This window comes from Myxocyprinus asiaticus, chromosome 5 (assembly GCF_019703515.2).
Source record: "Myxocyprinus asiaticus isolate MX2 ecotype Aquarium Trade chromosome 5, UBuf_Myxa_2, whole genome shotgun sequence".
NCBI classification, from domain to species: domain Eukaryota; kingdom Metazoa; phylum Chordata; class Actinopteri; order Cypriniformes; family Catostomidae; genus Myxocyprinus; species Myxocyprinus asiaticus.
In genome coordinates this window covers 53,086,241-53,108,949 of record NC_059348.1, presented here as the reverse complement: position 1 = coordinate 53,108,949, position 22,709 = coordinate 53,086,241, and the positions used below count along the sequence as shown (strand labels likewise).

Sequence of the window (22,709 nt, the reverse complement as noted above, 5' to 3'; positions counted from 1 at the left end):
TGATTTGTGTGTACGCGGCGCGTCAACCCATCTCGCCTCTCCACGCGCACGCGTCAGACCGGTACCGGTGCTCTAGGAGGGGTGTGTTCGTTCGGCGTTTGTGTGTGAAAAACAAGCGCATGCGCTCCACGGGACCCGCGACACACACGGACTGGAGCGTGCTGCAGATTTTTTTCCTGTCAGAGAGCGGAAGAGGCGGCGGCCAGGAGGTTGATCGGACAGCAGGGAGATGATGGGAATAATCTAATCCCGGGGGGATGGGCTGATCTAACGGGCAATATCACGGAGCTTCACACTTGACATCACAGCATCCACCATATTCCGCTCGGAAGCGCAGGGAAGGACGCTTACAATCCCGGCGGCGGCTGAAGGAAAGTGAATCACGGGTCCGCATCCATCTGGCGTGATGAGCCAAAACGCGAAGGGAGAGACGCGCGTTTCTGGATCCATCCGTCAGGCCGTATAATGGAGAGCTCCAATGGCTCCGACACCAAACCTCATCATCATTCTCAGGTGGAGAAGAAGAGGTTAAACCGTGCGCCGTCCCCTGCCAGACCCGTCCTGAAGGATGTGCACTCCCGGTCGGCCAAACCAACCGTGCCAAAATCACCCAAACTCGCCAAGCAGCCGGTAGCGTCTTTAAGCCGCATCCAAAGGCGCACTGTCCTGGGCGCGAAGGACAAATGCACACCTGCGAAAAGCAACCTCAAGCCCTCAGCTACAAAAAAGGCCGTTAAGGTCACTCAACATGCAATATCGGAACCGAAACCGCCCTGCAAAGTGGTGGACACCGCGCCACAGGTCGCCAAAAGTAAGGGGAGGCTGGCCGCGCTGGTCCCGGGATCCCCAATACGTGTCCCCACCGGGCGGTCCGCTCAGACGGACAGCAGCTCGGATTTGTCCGATTGTCCGTCCGAGCCGCTCTCGGACGAGCAGAGACTCGTTCCGGCCGCCAACAGCGATGCGGAGTCGGGCAGCGGCTCCGGTTCCAGCGAGCGCGGGGAGCAGGTGGCCGCGGATAATCCCGGGATTCGGACGCGCATGGCGGGAGGGGTGTCTCGGGGTTCACCTGTGTCAGGTGTGCACGCAGAGAAATGTAAAGCGGAGAAAAGCGCACAACTCAAACCTGAGGGGAAGGAAATGCTGCAAGAGGAATTGTTAAGAGAGATTGAAGACCTCCGTTCGGAAAATGACTACCTCAAGGTGATCCGATGCTGTTTTAACATTCAAGTATTGTGCCATGGTAAAGTGTTGGTGTTTTGATGTATACTTAGGTACTGTAAAATGACCTTATACCATGGTATCTAAGGTACTTCAAAGAATTCCATGGTTTTATCATGGTGGATGTCATGATACCACAGTTCTCTGATATTAATATGGTACTGAGTGATTACCATATACAGTGGTGTTTACATTGTACAAACCAAGGTACTTTAAGGAATACGTAGTATTATTGTGGTACTGTGTATCAGTGGTATCAGGTGGCATTGCCATAGTACTCTAGATATACCATGGTACTGAATGATTACTTATTATCAATAGCTCAATGTACCCAAAGAATACCATTGGATGGTACATGTCCAAAAACATGGCAATACCATGGTCAGTGGAGGTTCTAGCTTGTATGGCGCCCTGGGCGAAACCCGCTTCAACATGCCCCCAAAGTTGTTGGGGGTCTGTGTGGGTGCCTCGTGCCGCAAGATGCCACCCTGGGCAATTGCCCATGTCGCCCATGCCTATATCCACCACTGACCATGGTACTTCTTTTCATTAGTGAAATCACCAATTTGTTGTGTTTTTTATCTAACTGAATGAGGTTTACTCAGTTACTGATCGTGTAAACTCCTTTATTTTATCATTATTTGTATTTCCAGATTAAATCCCATCTGTCAGGCTGACTCAATATTCTTCAGAGAGATTATGGATTGACCCATCTGTGAAATCCATGAGACTGTTTTATACAATGATTTGTATTTACACATGATAACCCCTTCTATCACTCTCGGTCATATTCCATGATTGTAGTCTCCTGAAATTGCTCATTTATACTTTAAAGATGAACAGTACTGCAGCACAAATTGATGCCTTGTTTATTTGGATTTTGTAAAGCAATAAACAATGGAATAACTAACAAAAACATTCAAAAAGTAACATGGTGATATGTTTTTTGTTTTGTTTTTTGTTTTATTGTCGGACACATACCATGGCAGTACAACGTTTGTTATTTAAGTACTTCGGAGTACCATGTTAATACCATGGCATGTGAATATGGTAATCATTCAGTACCAAAATTTATATTAAAGTGCTATTGGTTTCCACAGTATGGTCTTCTTCGTGTGTGCCAGTTTAAATATGAAAATGTATGAAACGGTTTCTTCGAACAGTATAGGAAGCAATATTTGGTCTTCTGTTTACAGTACATTCAATGAAAAGGCGCAGTAGTTTAGGCCTGCAATTGATTATTTTGGTTATCGATTAATCGAATAATCTTCGATTATTTCTTCGATTAATCGGGGGAAAAGCAGCATTTTATTAACATTTATTTATTAAAAACATAATAAATGCAATGCTATATATTGTGTTTTAAAATATAAATGTTACAATATAATATATAGTGTTTACATAGGAAATATGGGTTATTTGTGATCATCTAAGCATCTAGAACCTTTAGCAAGCAACCATTTGTTCCCTTAAAGTGCGAAACTTCTAGTGGAAATTTGTTTCCTACTCCATAATATATATTGTTTTCTTTTCATCAGGCTCTTTATTAGATTCAAAGTAAACATCTTCCTGTCTTGATTGATGTAAAATAGGGGTGGGCGATATGACGATATATATCATGGCGACGATATAAAATGTCAATCTATAGAGATTTTGCTATATTGTGTATATCGCGATATGTAAATCCATGTGTGTAGTGTGGGCTTCACGTAAGACAGAGAATTTAAGAAACAGACAGGGGTTTTATGGCATTAAAAAAATTTCACCGGCCACCCAAGCAAATTCAGTAACATTAATCTCGCGTTCAGCGCTTTATCCGACGCGCTCATCTGTGTTTCATGTGCATGTCATGCGCGCTTCCTCTTGAGCAGGCAAGTGCGCGTGTGTCCAGCCGCTCTAGCGGGATTCTCGATATATACAGAAGAGGGCAGAGCAGGATCACTTGTGCTACCTAATCAGTTTTGACCCAGGAAAAGCCCTGAAAAACATCTCCACAGAGCGGGACGACTCCCAAACAAGTCAAGAAAATTAAGAGGAGCTTGCTATTAAAACAGGTGCAACATCTGTGGTGTAGGTTCACAAAAGACAACACAGAGCAGAAAAATGTCATCTGCAAATTGTCACGACGATAATCACTCGTAATACAAACAATTTGTTTTACCTTTACAATTTTTGGAGGGTTTAAAGGCAGAAAGCTCAAGCTTATGATTTTATAAAAGCACTTACAGTTATTCTTCTGTTTGGGGGCCTGGGTAGCTCAGCGAGTATTGACGCTGACTACCACACCTGGAGTCGTGAGTTCGAATCCAGGGTGTGCTGAGTGACTCCAGCCAGGTGTCCTAAGCAACCAAATTGGCCCGGTTGCTAGGGAGGGTAGAGTCAAATGGGGTAACCTCCTCGTGGTCGCGATTAGTGGTTCTCGCTCTCAGTGGGGCGTGTGGTAAGTTGTGCGTGGATAGCGGAGAGTAGCATGAGCCTCCACATGCTGTGAGTCTCCGCGGTGTCATGCACAGCAAACCACGTGATAAGATGCGCGGATTGACGGTCTCAGAAGCGGAGGCAACTGAGACTTATCTTCTGCCACCCGGATTGAGGTGAGTAACCACGCCACCACGAGGACCTACTAAGTCGTCGGAATTGGGCATTCCAAATTGGGAGAAAAAGGGATAAAAAATAAAAAATTCTTCTGTTCAAACTCATGTTTTATTTGAGCTGTAAAGTTGTTTAAATTGTCTTTTTTTTTTACAGTCATTTTAGGTTTTAGGGTTTGTTGACATTACATCGTCATGGTAACAAAGTTGTCAAATTGGCTTAACTTTACACAGAAAAGGTTACTAAGTGATTAATCATGTTTAATGCATATTGTTTATGTCTTGTGTCTATACTTTTGAAACAGTGAGTATTTTATCATTAAAAAATTGGTCCCATTCACTTCCATTGTAAGTGCCTCACTGTAACCAAGAAAAGGAGGGACAAGTCAAAATAAATTTTTGTGGTAATCAATATTATGCCACAAATGCTGTCCATTGAGCTTAACTTGTACTGGAACCCTGAATATTCCTTTAATACCTACAGAAAGTCACAACCTGCAGTAGAAATCCTCCTGTCTAGATATATTTAAACTGTGAAGAGAGCGCTAGCAGGTTTTTTATCAGAGCCAGCTGATTTTAGCTCACATCAATCAGTAGGGTGCAGAATGTTTGTTTTTAAAAACCAGCATGCAAGTAAAGACCCCTCAAAACCCCCCGCAAGAAACGCATCACAATCTTTGCTCTCAGTGTAAAGTCTAATTAGCATAATTCCATAAATTATTTATATTATTCGTCAGATGTGAGAAGGCTTGAGTTACTGTCACAAACAGGATTTTCATAATTTTATCGGCGTGCAGCTGCGTTCTCTGAAGACGGCTTGTTAATCCGCTTTAGTAGCTTTGTGTGTAATGACTGCGTCCCTCGCAGGGGCCGTTCACACGGGGCTGGACTGTGCGTTTGGAGCCTCCCTAAAGCAGATGTGCACCACTACACAACCCTCCGTCTGTCTTATTACTATCTCTCACTCAACCTGTCTCACTCCCCCTGTCTATGTCTCTGTCTGTCTCTCTCTCTCTATAGGATTATAGTGTGACATTAATCATTTTGTCCACTATAACTCATATTTGACAGGAACATCCATACATTAGATGGCAGGATGATGCTGTCACATGACTTTGTCCCTCATCGTACAGTGAAGGTCATCGTGTCCGGGCTGTTTTTCAGTCTTTCAGTCTTTTCTTTTTCGTTGTCTCAGTTTCCCTGTCTTTCTTCCTTTAACCTTGTTTACAGTAAAAGTCACTGAGGCGCAGTACGGTTTTTAATGGGAAATGAGGCTTTACAAATGATTGCCAAATCAGGTCTGGGTTTTCGCCGATGACAAGATTTCCTTTACTGTACCTGCACTCGTTTGTGCTTGTTCATTTTAGAAATACCTTTTTCCTCTTGCTGGCCGGTGGCTTGTACTTTAAGACATTCAGAAATTTAGACCACAGTTCTGATTTTCACTCTGGTTCTAATCCTGATTCTGATACTAATTCAGTTTCTAATGCTAATTCTGTCTTGTACTGATTCTAAGGGGCCATTCACACAAAATGCGCTTTTGCAGAAGTCTTCACTGTTTTTTTTTAGTTGTTTTGTTTTACATTTTTTTAATGTAAACATGCACTAAAGGACATATTTGACTATTGTGAAGCATCTCCCACAACAGCGCCCCTTTTCTTACTCACTGTGTCAAATTAAAAGAACTTCAACTTTTATAAACGCATCTCAAGATGGCATCATTCTGATCCATTTTTGAGCTGCATCTAGCTGTTTTTTAACGCAAGAACGTGTTTGGTCTGAATAGCTCCAAATGAGTTCCCTATGCTTATTTCGATTCTCATTCTGATTGGGATTCTAATCCTGATTTAGGATGAAGTGGATGAGTTGCGGGCGGAGATGGAAGAGATCAGGGACAGTTACCTGGAGGAGGAAGTGTACCAGCTTCAGGAACTGCGCAGGGAACTGGACCGCTCCAACAAGAACTGCCGGATCTTTCAGTACCGCCTGCGCAAGGCTGAACAGAAGAGTCTGCGTGTAGCTCAGACCGGACATGTCGACGGAGAGCTGCTACGCAATCTAGAGCAGGACCTGAAGGTGTGTGTGAATGTATTGAGCGTGTGAGATTTGGGGCTGGACCATTTGTTTGCATGACCAATGGAAGACCAGGGAGTGTTAGGGAAACCTGTTTGAAAGCAGTCATTATTTTTGCAATTTCGTTTGGTGGCGCTGAAATTACACATCCACCTTTAAGCATATATTATTTTGCTGTCATAAAACAGGAAAGAAAATGTAATTTAAGCAGGTCTGTCCGTCCACATACAGGTAGCCAAGGACGTATCCGTGCGTCTGCACAATGAACTGGAAACGGTGGAAGACAAGCGCACGCGGGCGGAAGACGAGAATGAGCAGCTCAGGCAAAAGATCATCGAGGTGGAAATTTCTAAACAAGCCCTACAGAATGAGCTTGACAGAGCCAAAGAGGTACAGTACAACATGTCCTCTAGCTGTACTTTGATGGTTTGACTGTTTTTAGCTGGCCATAACATGATTTGAAAGGCATAACTTTGCACCAACAGAATTAGCAAGGGATCCTATCACAGTAGTCTCATGCTAAGACTTGTGATGTTTAAGAGTTGTTTATACTCAGAAATGGTATGATTGTTGCATTTTCTAAATGTTTACTTGTGGTGGTGCTCGCCTAACTTCTAGGCTTTCATTGCAATTGTATTACTAAAACCTAGTTTATACAACAGAAGGTGCCTTAAAGCACCCTAGACGAACAGAGCCCACGTTTACACTATGGGCGTCTAAAAATTAGTTTATTGATGGTTATATCATGGAAGGTTGTCAACTCTCCTGAAGTTATCAAATTTTTTACTTTAAAGGGATAGTTCACCCAAAAATGGAAATTTTCTTATTATATACTCACCCTCATGCCATCCTAGATGTGTATGACTTTCTTTGTTCAGCTGAACACAAATGAAGATTTTTAGAAGAATATCTCCACGCTGTTGGTCCATACAATGCAAGTGAACGGTGATCAGACCTTTGTAACTCCAAAAATCACATTAAGAAAACATAAAAGTAATCCATAAGACTCCAGTGTTTAAATCCATGTCTTCAGAAGCGATATAATAGGTGGGGATAAAAACTGAAGTCCTTTTTTTTATGCTAAATCTCCTCTTTCACTTTTACATCTGAAAGTGAAAGTTAAAGTGGAGATTTAGTGTAAAAAAAAAGACTTAAAACTTGTTCTGTTTCTCACCCATACCCATCACATTGCTTCTGAAGATATGGATTTAAACATGGGAGTCATATGGTTTCCTTAATGTGATTTTTGGAGCTACAAAGGTCTGGTCACCATTCACTTGCATTATAGAGACCAACAGTTCTGAGATATTCTTCTAAAAATCTTCATTTGTGTTCAGCAGAAGAAAGGAAGTCATACACATCTGAGACGACAGGAGGGTGAGTAAATGATGAGAGAATTTTCATTTTTAGGTGAACTATCCCTTTAATATAGTCACCTACCTAGATACAGTCTAGCTACAGTATGCACTATTGTAAATTAAGAACAACACGTCCTAAACCACACCCACGATTAGTTCTAACCGATCCCCAACATTCTTCAACTAGCCGAGTTCTCCTTGGCCGAGAATTCCAGGGAAGTGTGCAAACACATATAAAAACTTTTTGGCATTTTCTAATAGAAACCTGTTCACCCACAAGTATACCTTAGCACACATATTTTGTTGGTTTTTACAACCTGAGGGACGACTTGAAACTGTTTTCTGTTTTAGCATCGAGTTGTAAATTAAGTTATGTTGTAAATTACCTAGAATATTCCTTTAATTATCTGGGCTGCTAACAGAAAGGAATTACCCACAAACTGGAGAAATGTTGTGATCAAAATCTTGCTGTATCATGTTTGTTCTCTTTAATAAGGCACTTAAACCCGGATAGCCCAGGGGTTAGCATTGCCCCTTATTTGTCCACTCAGAATTGCTTTGAAATTTGAACTATATATGAATGCATTAACTTTAAATTCACTTTAAAGCTGGTTACCCGGTGCATTCTGCTTGCTTGGGCATAAATGCATCAGAGGCAGAACAGATGCGTGATAATCGGATAGTGAGGAGTTAACTGGTGTGGGCCAAGTTAATCTTAAGCTAATCAGGAAACAACGTGTCACAGGTAGAAGCGTCTGTAGATGTATGTCAGTGCTCTGGTGCACTATGGCAGATGTGTGTCTACAGTTTTGTAATAGGTCAGATATTGGGTACTGAGTTTTGCAGCCGTCACTGTCGTCCGTTTCTTAAATTTTTTGGCTTATATGTGGCTAATTATAAAATCCTACACATATCAGAGTAAATAAATAAGCCGAGAAGTGTCTTTACTGATTCAGTTTTGCCAAATTTGTCAAATTAAATATTTTAATATTGAAATAAATCATTAAACACATAGTTTAGTGTAATGAACAATTAAATAATTCAGTTAATTCATTTTTAATTTACCATTAGCTTTATGTTGATTTTCAGCACAAGCTTTGTGTCTTTTCATTATGAATGTTATGCAAGAGAGTGTCACCTTTCAAAATCAATTTCTAGGGGCCGTTCACACAGGAGACGTTTATTGTGTGTGTGTGAGTGTGTGCATCTGCGCTGTTTTGGAGTTGTTTTTCAACGTACACATGCACTATATTTGATGTTTGTTGCAACAGGTCTTTTTGATTTTTCAGCATCTCATGCCGTGAGGCCTGTTTTTAAGATGTCATGAGAGTAACTTTTTTACTGTATTCGTAGTGCTGCATCTAGTTTTTTTAATGCAACAACACGTTTTATGTGAATGGATACCTATTAAGAGCAAATATATGTGTGAGATATATGTGTGTAGGCGTCTCATCTTGTTATTTCAACTGCAGAGGATCACAATGGTAAGTCTTTACATGGATAGTCCAGAATCTCCTGTGATGTGCTGCTTTGTAAAACATTCCTTGGGGCATTAAAACACTGAGCAAATCTGATTAAAAACAGATTATTGCATCCTGTCACTCTTATTCTGGCTATAAATATGGATATATTTAGTTTATATATACATACAGTATACTATATATTATATATGATGCAATATAGTAGTAATTTTTATACAGTATCTTGGATATTTTTGGGAAAGCTAAACACAGCTGTATGCATGCACACAAATGCACAGATAGATAGAGTGAGACAGAAGAAGAGAGAGCAAGGTAAAGAAAAGTGTTTAAATGAATGTTAGCAAGTTGTGAACTATAGCGCGTCTCTTTGGGTTTTGCCCCAGAAAACGTCTGGTCCCAGTTCCTTATAGGGATGCTCCGGTCAGGATTTTTACAGCTGATACCGATCACCAATCGTCTTGTCACCTGATTGGCCGATACCGATCAGTTCACCTTTTAACAGAATCTCTGTCATAACTCGCTGTCCTTTTCTGCATGTGGCGGTCCCCTTCAGCATACCGCGGTGCCATTTTGTGGCCCTCTTCAGCCAGTCGTGACCTGTTCGGCATATCGTGACCCGTTCGGCCCCGTTTCGAATATATTTGCCGATGAACGATAATAAGGACTGTTTCAAAGCTCGTGCTTTTTTCCCTTTGCCTTGTCACGTGTGAAATGCAACATTAACAGTACAGTACACAAAATTTTCATATTCACCATACCTCTCCCACTGCATCATTCTTAACTGCTGAATCAAGTTTATTGTCTTACAACACTATGCCAGTATTCCCCACACTCTGTGATGCCACGGCAGTCTTAAAGGAGCCGTGCGTCTTTTGCGACATGAGTGATTGGTTTATTCAATCGGACAAATTACCGATCACTGATCAAGTCATAGGACGTTAATATCAGCCGATACCAATCGGTGGCCGATCGATCGGAGCATCCCTAGTTCCTTGCATTATACCCTTCATTTTCCACGCCTCTATTCACTATCATTTCTGAACCATACAGAACACATGTGGATGAAATGGAGAAGCACACTGTTGTGTTCAATACACTTTACATGCTTAGTAGCACGTAAACTAGATTTTCACTAGCAGAATTGCATATTCCACTTTGCTTTCTTGGTTAAAGCAACATTCTGGGTTCAATACAGCTCAATTGACAGCATTTGTGGCATAATATTGATTACCACAGAAATTCATTTAGACTTGCCCTTCCTTTTCTTTAACCTCCTGAGACCCCCTCGTGACTGTTGTGGGCATTTTCAATTTTCCTTTTTGATTTGTAACTAGTAGCACCTAATAAACAAGCAAAAAAAAATGTTCCTAAAAATTGATATCCACATACAGTATGTGGACAGCGGGACAAAGTTGGTAAATTAAGTAATTTCAAGCTATAGAATGTTTTATTACTTATGTGTCCAGGAGTGTTGGTTATTCAAGTTTTTGAGACATTATAGACATATAGAAATTTCTATAAAGCTGAATAAATAATTCTGATTAAATGTAATGGCCAGCATCATCAAAACACTGCCAACCATGTTACAATAACATTTTTCATTATAAAATTCTGAATATATTTGAAGATTATCATCGTCCCATGTCTGCCAAACATGTTGAGTGGTCCAAACATTATCTACAGCCTGAAACGGAACTTTTGGTCGGATTTTAGGAGTGAATGCACGTAGCTGCATAGAAAGCTATATGCACCCTTGTTCCCTATTTAGTGAATGACTCAACCTGCAGTGTGCTGTCTGTCTGCACTGGTCTCTGAACAGTTTGAAATGCACCTTATTTTCATCCTAACTCTGTATACAGCTTCTGAAAGTAACATTTTCCGGCTTTTGGAAACGTCCATTGATTCTCAATGTGATAATGCACAGTAAATATAGGATTTTTATGGAAAGTTAGTCCTATTGTCCACGTACATGGACATTGTGTTTAACAGCGTGCCGCTTTGTGAGAATCGATGCAATTTTTAAAATGGCATATCAGATAAAACTAGAGACTCTTTTGGCTCAAACAGGTTTCAATGTGAAAACATAAGCTGGTTTCTTACCAGATGTAGTTTTGTTGCCATTTCTCTGAAAGAAAAACTCAGCTGAGATTGGCACCATGTTGTTTTGTCACATGACTCGGTGCGCTGAAAGTTTAACCCTTTAATGATAGCCTAGAGTCTCCTGAACTGAGATCAGTTGGTTTAAAAAAAAAAAAAAAAACATTAAGCATAGCCTATAGCAAAGCCAAAAAGTAATGTCCACGCATGTGCACTTTAAAAAAAGCAAAAATCAGTGAGGCACTTACAATGGAAGTGAATGGGGCCAATTTTTGAAAGTTAAAATACTAACTTTTTAAAAGTATAGCCACAAGACATAAACAATGTGTGTTAACATGATTTTAGTGTGATAAAATCACTTACTAACCTTTTCTGTGTCAAGTTATAAACTATTTTACAACTTTGTCGCCATGACGATGTTGTCAACAAACCCTAAAACCCTAAAAAGACTTAAACAAATTTACAGTTCAAATAATACACTAGTTTTAACAGAAGAATTAATGTAAGTGCTTTTATAGAATTATAAGCTTCAAATTTCTGCCTTTAAACCCTCCAAAAAACCCTTCCATTGAAAAAAGCCTCAGTGTAACCTCCATTTGTGCTTTTTTAAAGAAAAGGAGGGACGTGTAAAAATGAATTTTTGTGGTAATCAACATTACGCCACAAATGCTGTAGATTGAGCTGAACTTCTATTGAACCCAGAATATTCCTTTAAATAATAATCTGTATTTATTACTTTTGGATGAATACAAATTCTGATTACAAAATCTACACACATTTGTGCTAATTTCTAATTGCGCCTATTTTCGGTCACTGACCGACATGTTGTGCAATTATTTTAATTATTTAATCATTTAATTATTTTTGAGTTTCTGTCACATGGGTCGATTTTTATGGTATCAACTATGTCAGATAAATGCACTTAGGTTTGCCGATACAATCATATATCAGTATATTGTGCTACTTTTTCTTACGACGTTGTATCACGTTTTTGTATCCGTCATGTGCTTGACAGACATCTTTGACCATTGCTCCACGTCTCCCTGTTTTTCAGCGTCTCATGCTGGGACGTCACTGTTTTTTTAAGACGCTGTGTCAACTTCAAATTTTAAAAATGTGTCTCGAGACACCTGCGTTCTGTTATCAGGGATGCAAACTACTTGTCCTCTTTTTTTAAGCTAATGTGCCCAATTTGTTTGGTAAAATTTTCAACATTTTATTTATTAAAATCACTTGAAATGGGTACTTTAAGCTTAAACACTTAAAAAAAAAGCTTTTAATACAACAAACAAATCAACTAAAAAATATATACCCCTAGAACACCCGCTATGAGTTTACATCCCTGTGTTATATTCGTTGCATTGCATCATTTTTGGTGAATGTGTGTTGGTTTAAACGGCCCTTTATTCTGTAGTTCTTTAGAAAACTATCTATGTACTGGTGCTTCAAACCTATAGTGTATATTAAGAACTTTAAATCTCCAAAGAACCAAACAGCAACATAATAACCATATACAACCAAGAATGTTTCTTGTTATGATTAGGGATTGTTGCTGAATGTAAGAGCCATTGAAGGAGCTTTATTTCTGACAGTGGTACACCTGCATGCCTTGCAGAGATTTAGATCTTGAGTTTTTGTTCACATGGGAAATGAGCATGTTAAACAGGTTGGAATGTCATTCAGCTGGGCAGACGGGATGCTGCTTCTGTCCCGAGTATCTCAGTACTTATCTGGCACTGAAGGAGCAATTCTGCTGCTAAAAATACAACATTCAATGTCATCAGAGTTTAGAAGAGTGTAACTGTAGATTTCAAGATTGTCACTAGTCTAAGAAATGTGACCTGGAAAGCAAATGAGATATTTTTTTAACAATGCAATTTTTGATAAATGCTGGTGTGAAGTTACTCAGTCGGATGATTATCCACGTTTGGTGCTTTATAGTGTTCTCTTTCCGCTGTTTGATGGTTTTGTAAAAAATAACATTAGAACAGACTGAAGGGAGATGCAGCTGACCAGGCAAAACAGTGCCAACATTTTTAATGCTATAACCATGTATTTACCATTTTTAGGATATGGCATTGTTACCATGGTAATGCCTCTTTAGTTTCCTCTTCACATATTTCTGCAATTAATTCAAGCTGAACTGCTCCATTCAAGCTTTGTTTTCTTGGTCGTTCCTTGTCAGCTCAACCAGAGGTCTCCAGCTCAATTTATACAGGTGCATCTCAATAAATTAGAATGTCGTGGAAAAGTTCATTTATTTCAGTAATTCAACTCAAATTGTGAAACTCGTGTATTAAATAAATTCAATGCACACAGACTGAAGTAGTTTAAGTCTTTGGTTCTTTTAATTGTGATGATTTTGGCTCACATTTAACAAAAACCCACCAATTCACTATCTCAAAAAATTAGAATATGGTGACATGCCAATCAGCTAATCAACTCAAAACACCTGCAAAGGTTTCCTGAGCCTTCAAAATGGTCTCTCAGTTTGGTTCACTAGGCTACACAATCATGGGGAAGACTGCTGATCTGACAGTTGTCCAGAAGACAATCATTGACACCCTTCACAAGGAGGGTAAGCCACAAACATTCATTGCCAAAGAAGCTGGCTGTTCACAGAGTGCTGTATCCAAGCATGTTAACAGAAAGTTGAGTGGAAGGAAAAAGTGTGGAAGAAAAAGATGCACAACCAGCCAAGAGAACCGCAGCCTTATGAGGATTGTCAAGCAAAATCGATTCAAGAATTTGGGTGAACTTCACAAGGAATGGACTGAGGCTGGGGTCAAGGCATCAAGAGCCACCACACACAGACGTGTCAAGGAATTTGGCTACAGTTGTCGTATTCCTCTTGTTAAGCCACTCCTGAACCACAGACAACATCAGAGGTGTCTTACCTGGGCTAAGGAGAAGAAGAACTGGACTGTTGCCCAGTGGTCCAAAGTCCTCTTTTCAGATGAGAGCAAGTTTTGTATTTCATTTGGAAACCAAGGTCCTAGAGTCTGGAGGAAGGGTGGAGAAGCTCATAGCCCAAGTTGCTTGAAGTCCAGTGTTAAGTTTCCACAGTCTGTGATGATTTGGGGTGCAATGTCATCTGCTGGTGTTGGTCCATTGTGTTTTTTGAAAACCAAAGTCACTGCACCCGTTTACCAAGACATTTTGGAGCACTTCATGCTTCCTTCTGCTGACCAGCTTTTTAAAGATGCTGATTTCATTTTCCAGCAGGATTTGGCACCTGCCCACACTGCCAAAAGCACCAAAAGTTGGTTAAATGACTGTTGGTGTTGGTGTTGGTGTGCTTGACTGGCCAGCAAACTCACCAGACCTGAACCCCATAGAGAATCTATGGGGTATTGTCAAGAGGAAAATGAGAAACCAGAGACCAAAAAATGCAGATGAGCTGAAGGCCACTGTCAAAGAAACCTGGGCTTCCATACCACCTCAGCAGTGCCACAAACTGATCACCTCCATGCCACGCTGAATTGAGGCAGTAATTAAAGCAAAAGGAGCCCCTACCAAGTATTGAGTACATATACAGTAAATTAACATACTTTCCAGAAGGCCAACAATTCACTAAAAATGTTTTTTTATTGGTCTTGTGATGTATTCTAATTTTTTGAGATTGTGAATTGGTGGGTTTTTGTTAAATGTGAGCCAAAATCATCACAATTAAAAGAATCAAAGACTTAAACTACTTCAGTCTGTGTGCATTGAATTTATTTAATACACGAGTTTCACAATTTGAGTTGAATTACTGAAATAAATGAACTTTTCCACGACATTCTAATTTATTGAGATGCACCTGTATATATATATATATATATATATATTCAGTGCTAGATAAGTACTGAGATACTTGGGACAGAAGCAGCATCCTGTCTGCCCAGCTGAACGACATTCCAACCTGTTTAACATGTTCATTTCCCATGTGAACGAAAACTCAAGATCTATGGCATTTAATATTTCGGCTTTTATCATCATTTATGTTTATTTTTCTCCAGAAAAAGTATTAACAACATCAAAAATTTCAGCTGGGGAATTTTCAAAAATTTGGTTGAATTATCATGGAATGACCCTTTCAGTTTAAGGTGTGCTATTCAGTTTTGTAGACTTTACATTAAAGTTTTGTATATAAAGGTCATCAGTTTTGCTTCTTTTTTATTTTTATTTATTTATTTATTTTTGCATATTGAATTGTTATTATAATGGTGTAATCTATAAATTAGAGGTAGACCGATATATCGGTTTTACCGATTAATCAATGCAGATAGTTGCTTTTTTGAACAATCATTATCGGCAAAAATCTATGCTCTTAGTTGCTGATAGTTTTTTAATAATTGTGTTTCGGGCTTATTTATACTTAAAAGTCGCACGTTATGAACCAAATCTTCATTTTTCCTGGTTCACCCAAAAATGAAGATTATGTCATCATTTACTCACCCTCATGATGTTCCAAACCTGTATGGCTTTCTTTCTTCCATGGAACACAAAAGAGTAACGATCTCGGTCACCTTTCACTTTTAAGGTATAAAAAGGTTGTAAATGATGAAAGTGAAAGAAGTCCTTTTGTGTTTCACAGAAAAAAGAAAGTCATATGGGTTTGAAACAACATGAGGGTGAGTAAATGATAAAATAAAATTTGGGGGTGAACTATCACTTTTTTGCAGAAAGAGGAGCTTTAATGTGTTTCGGCCTCCTAGGACAAATATTAAACACTGTGCTTTTATTCTTGGGTAAACCTCAAATAAAAATGTCCAGGTCATTTTTTATTTTTGCATATAGAGAATTAAGCCAATTGAGATTTTTTGCACTGTAACAATATTTATGAAAAGTATGCACTCCTCATTTAAAAAAATTCTCTTTATCATAATAAGTCTGACATTTTTGTTTTGTTTTGTAATTCTCATTTTCAGTAATCATTCTCTTTAGATCATCATTACTGTACTATAGGAATTTATTTTTAGGATTTTGGTTGAACAATAAACTACATCTGGGATATTATTTAATTAGGACTCTTTGTCTGTGCCCACCATAGTAAGAATAAGACAATTTTTTGACATTCTATAAATCAGTTTTAAAAACTATCGACTGATTAATCGGTTATGGGCCTTTCCCACCACCTTAGTTATCGGTATCGGCAAAATCCACAATCAGTCGACTTCTAAATAAAAGTGTGTTGAAGCAATGTCAAAGAGACACTTATGCAGCATTTCATTTATGCAAAACTAAAGCCCAAAACGTAAACACTATTGTTTTGCTTCCTTGCGATCACTGCTATTTCCTTCAGGGAATGCTAATGTGTTTGATATTGTTGTGTAATGTTGTCTCTGTGCTATCATCTGGTCCAAGCTGTTTCATTCCAACTTGGGGATTGGCACTCGCTCCAGAATTAATCCAACTGAGCTGCCTGTTATGAAACCTGCTGGCAGAGTGGTGACGAGAGAAAGTGAGAGAGAGAGACAGAGAGAGAAATAGGCTCTCATATGGCTTTATATCTGTCTGACTGTGAATATGGTAGCAGCTTATGGAGGTTTTCGTAAACAGTTCAGTCGTTCCGTGTGTTGCAGGGTTGCTAATGAGCACATGTCATTTGTAATTTACATACTGCCACCATACGTCAAGAATTGCACTTTCAATTTGCAATCTGATAGAGCGGCCCAGTCTCACAAACATTGCTAGAGCAACATTATCTCGTGCACTACCAATATCGCCTCCCCTGCGTAAAAAAACCCCAAACAAAAACAGTTCAAATCAGCCTAAGATGGTTTGCTGGTCTTAGCTGGTTGTGGAGCACACTAGCCTTAATGCCCGGTCAACCACGTTGCCTTTTAAAGTATACTCTTTTGACTGCTAGCAAATACTAACTGCTTTGTGATACTCTTTTTTTTTTTTTTCCTCCCCTTTTCTCCCCAATTTGGAATGCCCAATTCCCAATGCGCTTTAAGTCCTCATGGTGGCGTAGTGAATCTCAGTTGCCTCCGTGTCTGAGACAGTCAGTCCATGCATCTTATCACGTGGCTTGTTGAGCATGTTACCGCGGAGACCTAGCGTGTGTGGAGGCTCATGCTATTCTCCACGGCATCCACACACAACTCACCACGCACCCCACCGAGAGCGAGAACCACATTATAGTGACCACGAGGAGGTGACTCTACCCACCCTAGCAACCGGGCGAATTGGTTGCTTAGGAAGCCTGACTGGAGTCACTCAGCACGCCCTGGATTCGAACTTGCGACTCTAGGTGTGGTAGTCAGCGTCTTTACTTGCTGAGCTACCCAGGCCCCCCTTGTGATACTCTTTTAGTGCAGTCAAGCACTAATATCTCCAGAGGAGAACCTGTCTGCGTGTTGAGAAAATCTGGGCTGCGTGCGGACTGTCAGCGCAGACTGTGCGCATTCCGATCAGCAACGTGGACAACCGAAGTGTACTTCGGCCTTTACTCTTATGACTGCGAGCTAGGGCTGGATAATGTAGTCAAAAATATCATCACAATATTTTTTTCATATCAATATTTATCACGATATACATTTCATACCATTAATGGGGGAGGAAATGGATTCCACATTTGTTAAATCTCAAGAATGAATTAAACATAACTTATTTGTTAATGGGTAAACTCCAGAGGGTAAGTTACCTTTTAATTTTAAGTTCAAGAATGGATTTAATCCTACATAAGATGTGTGATCACTTTTCAATGAAATTTCCCCAATTTCAGTGGATATTTGACTCCACTGAAAGACTTTCTTGTGACGCTTCACCCTCCACCACAGTAGGTGGCGGTAGTGCACCATAAACTGGATTGCCAACCATCATTAAACATCACATGTAGAAGAAATATTTTCTTGCCAGAGTCAACAAGTTAACGGACATGATGTTTAACTTAATAGTACATAAATAATCATGTTATGACATCACTAGTATATAATTATAACATTCTGGTGTCAAGGTATTCATGCTTAAATATTCAAATAAAGCCATATGTGAACGCATATTGCTGATTAATACCTTTTATTCAATTAAGTTATAATAATAAGGGTGTTTATTGTCATGATTGTAGTATCAGTAGCTCACTCATCAGACTCCTCTATAATACTCTGCAAACTTCGACAGTTATTTTGGCCGGCTCATTCGGTTCTTTTTGAGTCCGAAATGACTGACAAGCTAACTTTTGATTCAGCATGTAGGTTTAATTTGTTCATTTCGAACAGGTTTTTTGGTTCAATTACCGGTCTAGTAACTCGTAAAAGCCATGTAGCCTGTATGAGTCCAACTCGTTCATTTCGAACTCAGTCTCACGCTACTAGTTGTCTGCATTTATCGTTGTTTTAGTATGTTGTTGATGATATGTTAAATAAATTCAGATTTCTTGAAAATGTCCATCACATACTGTGCAAACACAACTAGAAAACGAATACTGTACTATTAATAATTTGTATTAGTAACATCATCGAGTAAAAATACCTAAATTCTCAAGACCTACATTTGCAGATATTTTTTTAAATAATAAAAAATAACACAGAAGCAAACATCTGTAGGTTTATAAATGTTTTATTTGGCTACCGTCATTAACGTCTCAACAGATAGCAAGTCCTCGGTAATCCTCTGCAAACTTCGACAGTTAGTGGGACCGGCTCATTTATTTTTTCCTAGGCCCTCTGTCTCTACTGCCTCTTCCCGCCAGGTTGGGGAATCCGTAGCCGCAGGTGTGGGTGTAAAGCCTGGGCGCTGCGGGGAGCCTGGGCATTTCCAGGACCAATGCCAGGTAATGGATGTGGGGGTATAGGTCCGGGTCCCTGACGTATCGCATACCTGTGAGTATCCAAGGGGGTACATATCAAGCCTTGGTGGATTCAGGCTGTAATCAGGCCTCAATTCACCAATGCTTGGTTCAAGGTGAGGGTATAGCATGCCGGTTGAAGGTGAGGTGTGTACATGAGGATGTTCACAATTACCCTGTAGTGCCTGTTAAGGTCCAATTTCGGGGTCAAAAGCATAGAATAGAGGCAGCGGTTAGTCCTCGCTTCACCCATCTGCTGATTCTGGGAACAATCTGCCACCATTTCAAACATTGTTGAGGGGAATGTGTATGGATGGGTCCTGCGATACGAAAGTTCAGTGTGGGGTGGGCATGGCACTGGCTGGGGAGATGTAGTTGGAGCCGTCTACGTCAACTCCACATCAGGGAAACCCAGAGGGAAGAGAGGGCTTCGCCTTTGATCAAGTGAGAGTAATTGATGGTCAAAAGCTTCAACCCGATAGCTCTCCTATCCCTACTTCTCAATTATTAAAGATAGGTTGTATTGAGTGACGCAGGATGCTCAAAAAAAAAAAGATACAACCCAGTTGTTAATTTTGAAAAAGCCGGTGGGAAATGGTTTTCCAGGCGGCTCATTCTAATCTGATAACGGGACATTTAGGGCAAGACAAGACACTGAACCGTCTCATGGCCCGTTTTTATTGGCCAGGCAGGGATGTACACAGGTGGTGTGCTACATGTCGCAAATGTCAGTTGGTGAATCTACCAGCCACTACACAAGTGCCATTGCGCCTCTTCCGCTGATCGAGGCCCCCTTCGAAAGAATTGGCATGGACCTCGTCAGGCCATGAGAACGAACAGTACGGGGGCATTGCTTTGTATTAGTCTTGGTGGATTATGCAACACGATACCCTGAAGCAGTGCCCCTGCGCAACATCTCCCGAGTTGGGATCCTGAAAGAGATCCTAACTGATCAGGGCACCTCGTTTATGTCACGTACACTCCGCAAACTTTACAAATTATTGGGGATTAAATCGATTCACACCAGTGTTTACCATCCTCAGACAGATGGCCTGGTCGAACGTTTTAATCGAACTCTTAAAAACATGATTCGGAAGTTTGTACACAAGGACATACGAAATTGGGATAAGTGGCTTAAACCACTATTATTTGCAGTATGAGAGGTCCCGCAAGCCTCCAATTTCATATGAATTATTATCTGGGCATAAGCCTTGTGGTATTGTAGACATCTTGAGGGAAAATTGAGAGCAGGGACCTTCGGAGAGTACGGGAATTTTCACAGGGAGATAAGGTCCTCGTATTAGTACCCACATCGAGCTCTAAATTACTCGGCAAGTGGCAAGGGCCCTGTGAATAGGAGGAGGGTGTGGCTGAGCCGTAAGGATGCACGGCAGGTGCTGAATCAGGTGATCAGCGGGAGAGCGAGATACAGGGAAGCTGGAGATGGCAGTTTGAGAGAGAAGAGAGAGAGAGATGCACGCGGCCGCGCTGCATGTGTGTCTGTGTTCGTTCATGTTTTATGTTGTTTTAAGTTAGTTTTTATCAGTAAACCTTTATGTTGACTGTTTAGCTAGTTCCCGCCTCCTCCTTGCCCTTCCTTTAACTGTTACAATGGTGCCGAATCCCGGGAGGGAGGAAGGACGTGCTGTCGTGGAGACCTTCTGGCAGGCACGGCCATAAGGACTCCGCAACAACGTAGACTATGAGGTGAAGCACGAACCTCATAGAACACCACATTGAGACGGCCTCAGGGGTAGTGGTACGATCCTGACTCTATCGACTACCGGAGCACAAAAAACAGGAATCGCACTGCAGCACATTTTGCTGTTGCATTCGAATACCTAATGAGGTAGGTCTGTGCAAGGTTTGGGTAATATTTGAGAATGCTATTAATTGTCATTTATAAGTGATTTGGGGTTATAATTTTGTTTCAAGTTCTGTTTTCTGTTCCGTTAAATTACAATGTGTTATTTTAAGTTACCCTTGGGGAGATTAGTGTTCCTTTGAGTTAGGTGTGATCCTTTTGCTGCAAACTGATCACGATATGTACTAGTACACTAGCATGTTCAAGCCAAGTGAGGAAATGGTTACCAAAGGATAACTTACTAATTGACAATTGGTTGCTTCGGGGGGCGCCGAGTGTCATTCGGGGGGGCACTGGCACTGCCCCCTAATGCCCACCCTTGGTGAAGGGCCTGGCTTTAGTACAGTCAATGGCAGGTGTATGCAGCCAGCTAGTACATGATAGCTGTATGGTATGTGTAAACCTCACTCCCCTGGCCTCAAGAGGCGCACTAGCTACTGACTTTGGAGGCTGTAGACTTTAGCGTCCCATGCTGGCTGATGCCAGTTTGAATCCCGCTCAGAGTGGGTCGAGCAGGACCAGTTACATACCAGCTGGGCCCCGTTACACAGACAATGAGCAGATGCATGTTTACTGTGCTGATTATGAAATTTTAGTCATGTGCACTGTGTGCAAGATGTAGCTGCACACGGAAAACCAAAGGATACTTTGGCTTTTAGCTGAAAACCTGAACCTGTGCCTGAAATCCCCCTTAACCCTTTCAGATCTCGCATACAAGTTTGAAATTACATAAGGGTGAGTAATGGCAGAATTTTCATTTTTGGGTGAATTATTCCTTTAATAAATCAAAGACCTCATCACTGCTGAGGGGGATACAGCATATAGACACTCTCACACATGTCTTCTCAGGCTGGTGCAGGGAGCAGATATAAAAACGGGGATCTCATTGACCTAGTTAGTGAATTCTCTCCCTGTGAAGTGTTGGGGGAAGCAGAACGGGGGTCCGCTAATACAGTCAGATATACTGCAGTGACAAACAGTGCTGAACCCACAATGACCGGAAACTCATTTAATTTGAGAGAAACATTGATATTGTTTTGATGTTGGTAAATTGAAGAGCGTTAAAAGGGGTAGTTCATCCAAAAATGAAAATTCTGTGATCATTTATTCACCCTCATGTTCCAAACCCGTATGACTCACTTTCTTCCATGGAGCACAAAAGATGTGGAGTGTGTGTTTGAATGTGTGTTTTCATGGTGGGTGAATTTGTTATGTGTGAAGTATTGTTTTCATTTTGCTGTTTTTATATCAGTGTTCATATTTCTGAAGCAAATAATCATTCTGCAGAGTTCACGTAATCCACCCTGCTTTGCTTGGATGAAAAAAAGATCCACACTAACTGGATTATAGCTCTAATAGTGTGCTCAATATCAATATATAAGCAGCCATTTTCAATACTATTTCTGTTTTGGTATGAGAACAGGAAGCAGTTTTTACTGCGAGTCATCCCTGTGGTGTTAGATAGTAATGTCATGGTACTATGATATTTACCATGGTACTGAGTGATTACCATATTCACACACACCAAAGTATTTGCATGGTACTCCAAGGTACTACGAAGGATACCATGGTATTACCATTGCACATGCCCAAAAAACTATGATACTAAAATAATGGTAATATAATTTTCAAATTCAAATTCTTATATTTGTCCTTGTGAAAGCACCAAATAATTTAATTCATCCTAAATATACGAGTGTCCCAGTTAGGGAAATTTTTTTTGGCACTTAATGTAAAAAACAAAACTACTCTCCACTGTTAATCATCAAAAATATGAGTTGCTTATCAAAGCTGTCAGGTCGTTAATTAAATTCTGCTTCTGATTCGAAGATGCGTTGCAGGTTCTGTTCTGATTTAAGCGCTTAGCATTAGCACTTCCTAAAAATAAAGTGATGTGTGCACTCGTTGTAGGGGCTGTGGGAGTACAGAGGTTATATTAACACTGTGTGTGATGGTTATTTGGCTAGAGATACAGTTTGTGTGACTTGCTCACTCTCAAGTAGACTTCATCTCTTTTGAGTTCTGCTCTTTGTGTGGCTGTATTTGGAATGGAATACTAGCATGCTGCTTACTGCAAACTGCACAGGATATACTGTATACTGCCTACTATATAGGACTGCAGCTAATGATTATTTTGATAATTGATTAATCTAACGATTATTAGAACGATTATTCGACTAATCTGTGATTATTGCAGCGATTGATCATTAGCTCTTAACCGATTATTCAGCTTGTGCCCCGACTTAA

General features: G+C 40.4%; 1 protein-coding gene across 4 annotated transcripts in view; it reads left to right on the top strand.

Moving 5' to 3' along the window:
- The first annotated feature begins 201 nt into the window (after positions 1-201).
- The window catches only part of LOC127440670 (microtubule cross-linking factor 1-like), an 86,446-nt gene continuing 63,938 nt past the window's right edge, over positions 202-22,709 (top strand). For all 4 annotated transcript variants that reach the window (XM_051697402.1, XM_051697401.1, XM_051697400.1 and 1 more), the window contains exons 1-3: positions 202-1,203; positions 5,664-5,888; positions 6,117-6,275. In XM_051697402.1, the coding sequence (XP_051553362.1) occupies positions 466-1,203; positions 5,664-5,888; positions 6,117-6,275 (1,122 nt within the window). In that variant the 5' untranslated portion in view covers positions 202-465. The remainder of the gene's footprint in view (positions 1,204-5,663; positions 5,889-6,116; positions 6,276-22,709) is intronic.